The sequence below is a fragment of the Euprymna scolopes genome, chromosome 23, assembly GCF_053919585.1.
Source record: "Euprymna scolopes isolate OS-2025 chromosome 23, ASM5391958v1, whole genome shotgun sequence".
NCBI classification, from domain to species: domain Eukaryota; kingdom Metazoa; phylum Mollusca; class Cephalopoda; order Sepiida; family Sepiolidae; genus Euprymna; species Euprymna scolopes.
Window position 1 is genome coordinate 70,458,263 of NC_136504.1, and position 12,638 is coordinate 70,470,900.

Below are 12,638 nucleotides of genomic sequence, written 5' to 3' on the forward strand. Positions count from 1 at the left end.
GTGAAAATTGTATAACATATAAAAGGAGTGAAAATTATATAATATATAAAAGTAGTGAAAATTATATAATATATAAAAGGGGTAAAAATTATATAATATATAAAAGGGGTGAAAATTATATAATATATAAAAGGAGTAAAAATTATATAATATATAAAAGGAGTGAAAATTATATAATATATAAAAGGAGTGAAAATTATATAATATATAAAAGGAGTGAAAATTATATAATATATAAAAGGGGGGAAAATTATATAATATATAAGAGGGGTGAAAATTATATAATATATAAAAGGAGTGAAAATTATATAATATATAAAAGGTGTGAAAATTATATAATACATAAAAGGGGTGGAAATTATATAATATATAAAAGGAGTTAAAATTATATAATATATAAAAGGGGTGAAAATTATATAATGTCACACTATACATAAGCAAGTCGTTTTGTACTTCACAATTGAAGAGTTCATTCTCACTTGTCAGTATAATTCATGGGAAATAACTTGAAACTGGCTCAAGGAATTTAACTCTGAATACAATGCACCAACAGAGGTGCATTTATTCATATATGAATGACAAAACTCTATATTCCAAGTTTCGTGATGTTAACCATCTTAGAATTTATTCCTTTAAGTACGTTGACACTCACATTTTTGACACCACCTGTTTCGTAGCGCACAATCATTCATTTAATTATTATATCAATCAATGAATCTATTCTGCCCTTAACTCCTCAAAAGAAATAGCACCTATCAATCCATTAAAAACAATAAAATTCATATGGACATGACTATAAAATCCGAAAATTGGAAGAGAAATTGCAATTACTTTTCTTTTTCTTTTATTATGCCATATCTTCCAATGAGTTAGTCAAGAATGTGAACGCCAACATGCTGTCAAGTATTATGAATGCCGACATAATTAAAGAAATAAATTGTAAGATGGTCAACATCATGAAACTTGGAATATAGACTTTTGTCATTTATTTGTTATATGTTCTGTAATAACATTGAGCTTCATAAACTAGGGATTAATATAAATAAATAGTGAAATATAATTGAAAAAAAAACACATTTCCACAGAAATATATATATATATATATATATATATATATATATATTGTCATCCACATACAGTACTGTTTCGCTGTTTCACAGCTCATCAGTGCGGCTAGACAGGCAACTACCTCAAGCCAGGATTGAAACCCGACCGTTTATACGGCAGTCAAGGCTTCTAACCATTACGCTATTGGCGGCTGCTTGAACGAGTAGTGAGTTTAACGATGTTTTGATATCGTCCAAAATACCTCCGCTCGATTTGTTTACACAAAGAGCGTCGCTTATATGCTAATGGTAATTCGTTTTTCACTTCTCAATATGCTCAACTCAAGGTGAGGAGCACTATAGTCATCCACATACAGTACTGTTTCGCTGTTTCACAGCTCATCAGTGCGGCTAGACAGGCAACTACCTCAAGCCAGGATTGAAACCCGACCGTTTATACGGCAGTCAAGGCTTCTAACCATTACGCTATTGGCGGCTGCTTGAACGAGTAGTGAGTTTAACGATGTTTTGATATCGTCCGAAATACCTCCGCTTGATTTGTTTACACAAAGAGCGTCGCTTATATGCTAATGGTAATTCGTTTTTCACTTCTCAATATGCTCAACTCAAGGTGAGGAGCACTATAGTCATCCACATACAGTACTGTTTCGCTGTTTCACAGCTCATCAGTGCGGCTAGACAGGCAACTACCTCAAGCCAGGATTGAAACCCGACCGTTTATACGGCAGTCAAGGCTTCTAACCATTACGCTATTGGCGGCTGCTTGAACGAGTAGTGAGTTTAACGATGTTTTGATATCGTCCGAAATACCTCCGCTCGATTTGTTTACACAAAGAGCGTCGCTTATATGCTAATGGTAATTCGTTTTTCACTTCTCAATATGCTCAACTCAAGGTGAGGAGCACTATAGTCATCCACATACAGTACTGTTTCGCTGTTTCACAGCTCATCAGTGCGGCTAGACAGGCAACTACCTCAAGCCAGGATTGAAACCCGACCGTTTATACGGCAGTCAAGGCTTCTAACCATTACGCTATTGGCGGCTGCTTGAACGAGTAGTGAGTTTAACGATGTTTTGATATCGTCCGAAATACCTCCGCTTGATTTGTTTACACAAAGAGCGTCGCTTATATGCTAATGGTAATTCGTTTTTCACTTCTCAATATGCTCAACTCAAGGTGAGGAGCACTATAGTCATCCACATACAGTACTGTTTCGCTGTTTCACAGCTCATCAGTGCGGCTAGACAGGCAACTACCTCAAGCCAGGATTGAAACCCGACCGTTTATACGGCAGTCAAGGCTTCTAACCATTACGCTATTGGCGGCTGCTTGAATATATATATATATAAAACTGAAATTGTGTATGCGTGTGTGTGTGTGTGTGTGTGTGTGTGTGTGTGTGTGTGTGTGTGTGTGTGTGTGTATATATATATTTCCCTACCAGACTATTCTGTCAATTTTCAGTCTACAGACTCAGGATCTGACATAAGAGGTATTGATTTCGGAAAAACTTTTTAATCGATTTTTGGCCAGAAATTTGGCTGTCAAGGAGTCAAAGTTCAACGATTTGATGTTTGAAAACTCCTCCGCCAATTTTGGATCTAAACACTTGAAATTTTAGATGTAGGTTACTTGGACATGGATCAAACTTTTTAATTTGATTTGAGCCCAAAACAGTAAATTTTAAGGAGTTAAGATTAGGGTCAAAGTTTTAAAAATTTTATCTCTGTGGTCTCTACCAAATTACTCGGCCAATTTTTGGTCTAAACATTTAAAATTTTATATAAAGTGTATTCACACATAGGGCAAGCTTTTTAATCGGTTTTTGGCCGAAATTTTGGCTGCCAAAAGGTCAAAGTTCAAAAGATTTTACTTTTGTGATCTCTAGCAAACTATTCAACCAATTTTAGGTCTAAACATTTGAAATTTTACATAAAGGGTATTCACACATGCAGCAAGCATTTTAATCAGTTTTGGGGGCGAAATTTTGACTGCTAAGAGGTCAAAGTTGAAAGAGTTGACCAAACTCCTCCACCAATTTTGGGTCTAAACACTTGAATGTTTAGATGTAGGTTACCTGGACATGAGTCAAACTTTTTGATATATATATATATATATATATATATATATATATATATATATATATATATATATACATAAAGTTATGAACAGTACATAGGGCCTGAGCAAAGCCGGGCTGAACTGCTAGTATGTAATAAAATATCAAATTTGGTTAAATATTCCGATAGTTCCTAAAAATGTCCTCTGAATTCCCTTTTTTAACATTATCTTTTTTAACATTATCTTTTTTAACATTATCTTTTTAATTCTTCATCTGTATCGTTATCTACTTCACCACTAGCACTTCCTAAATTATTCGAGTAAAAGCAACTTTAAACATTAAAGTAAATCTTGATTAAGGGTCAGACATCGTTAATATTAAATCGTTTGGAAAATTCAATGTTTGACAGATAAAAATAAAACACTTTCTTGAATAAGAATCACTTTTTCCAACGCAAGTTCCATAACTGTGGCTTTGAGGTAGATTTCAATGTTTACCTTCAAAAGATAATCGACTTGGGATTTCTATTAACAAACATTTACATAATTCAGTCTGTTGTCCTTATGTTTGTTGTTTGTATTTTCAAAATTTTGTTCAAATTTTCAAAGAATTATTCGGATCATTTATGTATTAGATTTGTAAAAATAGGAACCTGCATTCATGCATTTTATCCCACAGCTACGGATAAAATTGCAACTTATGTTCAATTTATCATATACAATGAATCGCCTACAATATATTGTGCTTCTAATTCAATTACATTAATAGGAGCGATATACAAACACGCCAAACCAAACTTATGTGGTTATACTCTGTTTTTTAAGTTCTGTTACAAAGAAAGTAGGCTCCCTTGACTGGGTTAGAAAACTTCTCATACCAGTATTCTACCATTCAGCCATGTATGGAGTATTGTTGCTACGTCTGTACCAGTGCACCAATCCCTTTCCTTCTTTTTCTTGAAATGCAAAAATAGAATTTCTAACTTAATAGGTTCTGCACTGTCTGCGAATCTCCAGCCCCTGTTACATCACTGCAGTATTGCATTCCTGTGCTTGTTTTACAAGTACTTCTATGGAATGTTCTCTGATGAACTTAGCTCCCAACCCACACAACTTGCTGCTTAATTCCACCCTTACACTGTAGAGATCTCTAGATTTTGAAAAATTTAGAACTCTAATAGCTTTTGTCCTTGATCTGCTTGCCTTTGAAATACCATTCCTGTTCCCTGTTTATTATACATCTAATTATTATTATTATTATTATTATTATTATTATTATTATTATTACTACATCTAACTAAAATTATTATTATTATTATTATTATTACTACATCTAACTAAAATTATTATTATTATTATTATTATTATTACATCTAACTTTCTGCATGTTGGTACTGTCTACAGTACCAAATGCAGAAAGTTAGATGTAATGTGAACAAATATTTTGCTACCCAACTCCCTACCCAAATTCTCCCTATAAATGTGGAACCTACCACAGTAGCTCTTATGTTACAGTGGCAATATGCCTTGTTTGAAGTTAATAAAAGTAATAAAAAAGTTTGTTTACAACTTATAATTGTTCTTTTCTTTTGTAAGAAATAAATATAAACGTATAAATATGTGAGTATTTATGATAGCAATACAGAAAACCGGAATGGACACGATTCCAGTTTTTTGCATTGCTACCAGCTTTCATAAATACCCATATATATATATATATATATATATATATATATATATATATATATATATATATATATATATATATATATATATATATATCAGCAAAAATCATTCTCTTTTTTCTTTTTCTACGTCAATGTAAATTCTCAGAAATCAAGAATCCCTTTTGGGGGCAAACACTTGATCTCTTCATGAGAATCATAGATATTTGAGTGTTCAACTAAAGTTCTCTTTTATCTTTCAAACGTTGAGATAGGAAAAAAGTAAAGAACATTAACTTTTGTTTCCCCAATTGACCAGTTAGTTTATCTTTATGGTGATCGATTGATCTTACTGAACAAGAATTCATCTAGTCTGTTGAATTATCAAGATAAGTGCTGTTCGTTGAGACAACATCACTAGAAGGTGCCCCATTCATCGTATGAGCCAGTGCAGGGGCATGTCGATAGGATCATACTTGAACTTCAAGCAAGCAAAGAAAAGCTCACATAAGGCTACCATTTCGCAAATATGTATCAGTGTTTTCTTTTATTTTATTACATCGTTGTGGCTATAAAGAGAAAGGCACAAAAAGTTTGGCTATCAAATTACCACTATGACTGTCTTTACAATTAGACGTCACTATTAAATGAGCCAACTACTTACACAAGGAGTGATGAATGGCTGTTTTTTTCAATGAAGCAAACAATGGATAATTTTTGTGGATTAAAACTAATCTATCATGCTAATGTTACACTGCTATTCTGTGGACAAGTCAATGCATGTTGTTTGTGTTGAGGAAGACATGACATTTTAGTAGTGCCATGATAAACCCGTTCGTTTCAGCTGCTAGTATAATTATTTCAACTTGGTCCAAGAAAACAAATAGAATATGAAGAATTTGTAGATTCTTTGGAGAAAATGGAAGGAATAAACACACGAGATTCTACAAGAGGGAGCAAAGTTAGAAGAGACGAAGATGCCATTTCCTGAGCTAAATCTATTCTTATTGCTTTATTTAATACTAAATCACTGCATAATCTCCCACAGATTTCTGTCAAATGAATTCTAATGCTCTTACTTGGTAAACGCGTCAAAATAACTATCTGGAATGAGGTTCTCCACTCCAAGAACCGTGTCTTGGAATTGTCGAATAACTTCATTGATGTTTTCCTGGAATGTTCTCAAGTCAGGCTGAAAGCTTATATGATTCGGTTCTAGAATAAACTCTGTAAGAAACAGGGGCACATGTTTCTTGCCTGCTGTTCCATCCTCTTCATCCAACAAAGAAGGCAGTGTTTGAGATATGACTTGGTTGTTACTTGCCTGGAAAGAAAAATTATTGAAATTCAACATTCCAAATGGTTCTGTGTTTTATTTATGTATAAACTAACTGGATTTTTAACTCACTATTACTTCACAAAATTCGCTATTTGAAATGTGTGAAACATATTTTAAATAATAAACATTTTATTCATAAGTTTGTTGTAAACACAAGACCAAAACTTTTCTATTTATTCATATAAATAGATATTGTCATTTTGGTAATTTTTATACAAATTTATTAACTCATTCCTTTTAATTAAATACTTTTGAGTAATCATTTTTAATATCGACAAAACTATTGCATATATAAAAAGAGATCCGCCTAATCGAATAAGAATAATAAGAACTTGCTGTTATTTTTATATTGTAAAGTAAAACGAGCTTATATAACAATCTCCAGACACATGGTTAATATGCTTTTTGTTAAAACATACACACAAAACAAAATTAGGATTCTCTTAAAAGTAGCATTCATACTTTGATTTAGTCAATTATACATAAGCGTTCCACTCAGACAAAGCTGGGTACATGCAACTAGTATATATATAATTAACTTACTGGCTGGGTAGTTTGGTTGTCAGTGTCTTGTAATTTAAGGATTTCTTCCAAGGTTGGTGTTTGTTGAAGATGCTCACTCAGATTGTTCAGTAATGTTGTCACAGAGTTGACAGCCAAAGTATGCATTGTATTCACTATTAAATAATCAGCCAAACGGATAAAACTGGAAAGTAAAAAGAATATATATATATATATATATATATATAATGAGAATGAATATTCCGACGAGATTGACAGATAAAAAAAGAACAAACCAAGTTATATATTCATCAACGTTTTGTCTGTCGGATCGAGAGAACTATCAGTCACAAGGAAAGAAAAATTATAAAACAGTTTGATTATGAAGTCTAAATAGTGGACATATTAAAATAAAATAAAAAAACATTGGTTAAATATTTGAGACTTTTATTCCTTAGGAAGGATCTACTTCTTGATTCAATACGCTTAGATAATATAGATTGATTATCCAATATCAAGAAAGAAAAGATAATTTAAAGCAGAAAATGAAACCGAAAAAAAAAATAAATACAATAAAGAACTTTAAAAGAATGTCATTTCATTCAGTCTGGTTTCATGGAGCAAATTTTAAAAACTTTGTTGACTATAACTTAAATTAATCACATGTACAAATATGTCTAACAAATCATTTGTTAAAAGTTGGAATTTTTTTTTTTTTTTTTGAAAAACGGAAATTCTTCATTTTCTTTTTAGTTTATAAAAGCATATCAAGAATTCTATCAAGAAACTAAAACGTAATTTCAAAAACATTCAACAAACCATGCCAATCTCCTGCAGTGAGCTCGTTTGTTCGCCTGTTCTGTATAAGTCATTTTTTCTGGAGCTTCAACAAATATGTCGCAGTCATATTGAGGAATTTGATCAGCATCTGGAAAAAAATGTCATTTTGTTTTAAAAACATTTGTTTTTGTTTTGTTTTTTTGTTTTGCTTTTGTTTTTTGTTTTTTTGTTTTTGTTTTTTTTGTTTTTGTTTTTTGTTTCATGCATCAAAAGTACACCAAAATTGTCTGACTGGATAAAAATGGCTTATTATATAGATCACTAGAAAAATACTTGTCCTAGGACAGGTAAAAATAATTACCCGAACAGTTTAACATCACTTTTATGTCTTCTTTAGAAGATTAAAATCAATACTAAAGATTCTATCTAGAATCCTTATTGTAATTTGATCACAATTCTTTACATGATTTTCAATGTATAAAAATGTATAAAATTTAAGTCTGAGCAAGAAATTGAAATTCAAGAAAGTTTGCTTAATTGGTTTCTAAATGACTATGTTATGTCAAATACAGTGCAAATATGATATATTTGAATTATAGGTTGTGGCTATAATAGTTAATAAAATGTCTTTATTCATAAACAATGTGCAAATGAGTTAACCTTACAGCCGATACCACATATAAGCAGTATACAAAAAAAGATGGTGTATTGTGTAAAACTGAATTTACTTGAAATGCTTTGATTTTACTTGAATTTACTTGAAATGCTTTGATTTTACAGTGAGAAAAATGTGTGCAACTTTTGCATGCATTCATTTAGATGAATAACATTCAAGCAAACGTTACAAATACGCAAATACATCTGCCCGTTTATTTGAAAATATTAGTTTATTATAAAAACTCATGCAACAAGAAAAGCCAAAAACAAGATTCACCTTTTTTCTCAAGACCATCAAAATAATAATCGTCTGGAATGAAACCTGCTTCAAGGAGTGCCGTGCGACAAGCGGTTCGTACAACTTCTGTCACTAGATCTCTGAATGTGGTCAACTTCCCAGCAACCTTAAAAATAAAATCATATATATATATATATATATATATATATATATATATATATATATATATATATATATATATATATATATAAAACTACAATAAGTTTACCAAGGTAATCAAAATGGTAAACTTAAAATATATTATAAATATTAAAGAGTTAATATTTACAAGTAAAATAAACTCAGCCAGATGTAAAAGCTCAATAAAGCCGAAAAGGAAATAGAGCTTATAATATGAACAAATGATTAATAAAACATGTTAAAAGACATCTTGAAAAAGAGTTAAAAACATATTTAATTTTAAAAAAGGAAACACAAGATAAGTGGATAGTCCTTAATCCGCGGAGTTTCGAAGAAATACTCTCCTTCTCATCAGAGGGCAGGAATTAGCAAAATGCAGGATAGGATTTTGCATATAAAAGTATTTAATGAAACTACAAGTAAGTCACAGATCTTACTTGGTTAAAGAAAAAAGGGTGAGGTAAGGAGAACAGGAGGCAAAAGAAAAATGATAAAAAGATTTCACATGAATGGATAGTCCGGTGAAGGGTAAAAATCCAAAAATGGTAAAATCCAAAACGGTCGAATTTAAAATTTCAATCCAATGGGTAAATTCCAAATGGTCAAAATAATCCAAAAGGCAGAGTTCCTTGGAAAAAAGCGCAAATGGAATGAATTCCAAATCATTAAAAGAAAAGCACTGGAGAGAATATTTAAAAACACGTCTGTCAAGGCTGGATGAATTTAAAAAAAAAAAAAAAAAATTAAGGTTTAAAAAAAAAAAAAAAAAAAAAACAACCCGAAAATCGGTGAAGGTTTAAAATTTGAAAAGCAAGGTCAAACTGACCCAGACAAGAAGCGCGAAAATTAGCGTTAATAATTAGGTCAGCTTAGATATGCACGTGAAAGTCTCAGAATTAAATTAAGAAAACTGATCAGAACAAATAAATGGCTAAGTTTATGAAATTGGGCGTCTGTTATATATATATATATAAAAAAAAAAAGAATGAAAGTAAATAAATAAAAAAATAGAAAATTATATATATACACACACACACATACACATATATATACATATACATACATACAGACACACAAATGCACACATACATGTATATACATACACACATGCATATAAATATATATACATATATGTATACATATACAATAACACACATATATATACATATATATACAAACACACACGCATGCATAAATATATACACATATCCAAAAACATATACAAGTTAAACAAAAACATACATACTTACATACAAAATAAGGGGAGGTTTTTAACTCTTTTTCAAGATGTCTTTTAACGTTTTATTAATCATTTGTTCATATATATATATATATATATATATATATATATATATATATATATATATATATATATATAAGGCACTTTGTGAGCATGGGCGTGAGTTCGTTCCTTATGGACACTAAAATAGCTGGGTTGATTTGTTTTTAATTTAACACAAATGTACATTATGTGTCTGGGAGTATTCTTAAATAAGTTTTGTATTGGAATGCCTTTGATAAGTATCGAAAAAATCTGATGAAAGAAAGAACAGTCCAATTTTGACCTTATACAGACTAATATCACAACTGTATTTGAGATGCTTTATCACCACACAAGCAGAAGAGTCTGGAATATAAAATTAACAGTAAGCTATTTGATAAGACATAGCATGTTCGAAATGAATGTTTTTGGTTAGAGCACAATTGAACCATGATACTTGATTTTAAATTTAATTCACAGCATTAAATAAAAGTTTCCAGTGCTACAGAGAATTGTGGACAAATTTACTGCGGGGAGGCATGTGAAAATTCCTCCTGGTGCACCACAGTGGGTCCCTGACTAGAGCAAAGCAATAAACCGATTTGATTGAAAAATAGTTGATTTCACTTATTTTGATGACAATAAAGTATTGGAAGTGTGGATCATTCTTGATCCTCATATATAAATAAATTTAAATGTGTGTGTGTGTGTGTGTTTTATATATATATATATATATATATATATATATATATATATATGCATTTTATTTCTTCTAATAGAATTGAATGAGAATCACTACTATGCTCATAACACCATATTACTGTTCACTGTACCATAATATAGTCGGAAGAAACGAAAATGTTTGAAAACTGTTTGAATTAGTGTCTTATACATATTTGGTTCAAAATTCGTTAAAATTGGATATTTGAAATTTTAAGGGATTTCTGTCCCTGTGGGTCAGTCGAAGGATAACAGATATTTGGGAGCACTAATATTGTCTTCCCCGGAGAATTTGATAAATATGATATACATTTCAGCAAAATAGAATATATTTGAAGTTAAAAGGAATATGTCCTCGTGACACTTTAGGGGGTGAACTTATATATTTATAAATACTTCCCATTATCTTCACCGATAAATTTCACATAAGAATACATTTTTAAATTTTATATAAATTTTATAACTTTTCTTTCTATAGGGAATGCAAAAAACAGACGTTGAGTTATATTAGATTAGTTGTATAGGAATACAGAGCGTTTTTTTTAACAGAATTTCTACTTGAAAGAGTAAACATTGCATTTTAAAGGATACCTATGTTTTGCGCAGATAAATTCCGCATTAAACAGATAAAAATTATCTATGGTGTTGCAAAAAAATGCACATGGAGAAAGATGAAGCTAACCTATTTTTTTAAACTTTCCTTTCAAAATAAAAATTTAAAAATTGAACTTAATGTTGGATTTTTAAAAATGTATTTCAGTGAGTTTCTTGGTTGATTAGAAAAAGATTGTAGAAAATCAGATTAGAATGAATGGTGAATTGCAGATGCAAAATCGAAATGGATCTAACATAGAAGTTCTCATATTCAGCAATTCAGAATTCTGCACCAATCATAAGCTATGTTCTCCTGTTTGTCTGGAAAAACCATGGTCTTTCAAGATTCGTTTCAACAAACATCTTTCTAATATAAACGTAAAGTTTATCAAATAGAGAAATATGTGAGAAAGCAATTGCTTACGCCTTGTAATTGACTGAATTGAAGATTGCTGAATTCTTCTAAAGAGTAAGTATGGTGCCGTTCAACTTTGCAAAGACTCATGTCACTTATTCTGTGACACATCTCACGTAGATTCAAAAGTGCTGGCCGCAATGACTGCAAAGACATAAATTATATTACAACATCTTTTATATTCATATAGAACAATACATTGAAAAGAATTTTACTAGAAAAATATATTGAATGCGTTGAAAAGTGATTATACTAAAAATGCATTGATATAAGATTTTACTAGAAAAATAAATAGAAAAGGGATCTATGCAGATAAATTAAAATAGGTTTGCATTTCCGTCCACTAAAGTTTTCATTAAAACGGTGGGGGGGGGGGCATTTTTTTAAAGTCACTTTGATGCATACAGGTAACTTGTAAGGTGAATCACTCAAACTCGTTATTTGGAAATATTTAATTACATGTTTGTCTGTCTTCGTTGGTATGGAATGCAACTAAGACATAAGTGAGAGAATACAGAACTTGATAACCAATTTGATTGTTATCAACTAAAAACGTTCCATTTTTTTTTTCTATGCCTTGATCTCTTTAAATCGATTTACTGCATTGCCCGAATACTCGGCAACTTCTAGGTCCATAAAAGTTCAATTTTGCATTGTTTTATTTTTCGTTTGCATCTGCAGCAGTCTGGCACAAAGATGTCCAATTTGAGTGCTCTCATTTTTGCATGCGTTATATCGACTGCTATTTTTATTCTGTTTATTCTATGTAGAAATAAAATTAAAAAATGACTAAAAAGACATAAAAAGTATAATAAAGTCAAAAAATATTTATGACAAGATTCAATAAAAATTCTAAAAACAATCCGATCTTCATATAAAAACAAGGATACTTAACTGGATTAACGATAAATAAATTAGCATTCAAGAATTCTTTGACAGCTTTAATTTTTTTGAAACGAACATTTACTCTCCAAACTGTGAATGCCTTCCATTTCCAAAAGTTTGCAAAAACAGGAATCTGAAATTTGATGAAGATGATGATGATGATGATAACAACAACAACAACAACAACAACAACAACAACAATAATAAAATTAGAATATGTGACTGCTATAGTATTAACAAAGAGAAAGTTTTAAAATGTCCTCTTCATACGTAA

At 30.6% G+C, this 12,638-nt stretch overlaps 1 protein-coding gene across 1 annotated transcript in view; it reads right to left on the bottom strand.

Annotated features, from left to right (window-relative positions):
- LOC145245981 (dynein axonemal heavy chain 6-like) overlaps positions 1-12,638 on the bottom strand; it is a 632,504-nt gene that overhangs the window by 543,460 nt on the left and 76,406 nt on the right. The window contains exons 7-12 of the mRNA XM_080107771.1: positions 12,375-12,497; positions 11,489-11,623; positions 8,349-8,475; positions 7,454-7,562; positions 6,677-6,839; positions 5,874-6,118 (exon numbers count right to left, since the gene is read on the bottom strand). Coding sequence (XP_079963897.1) covers positions 5,874-6,118; positions 6,677-6,839; positions 7,454-7,562; positions 8,349-8,475; positions 11,489-11,623; positions 12,375-12,497 — 902 coding nt within the window. The remainder of the gene's footprint in view (positions 1-5,873; positions 6,119-6,676; positions 6,840-7,453; positions 7,563-8,348; positions 8,476-11,488; positions 11,624-12,374; positions 12,498-12,638) is intronic.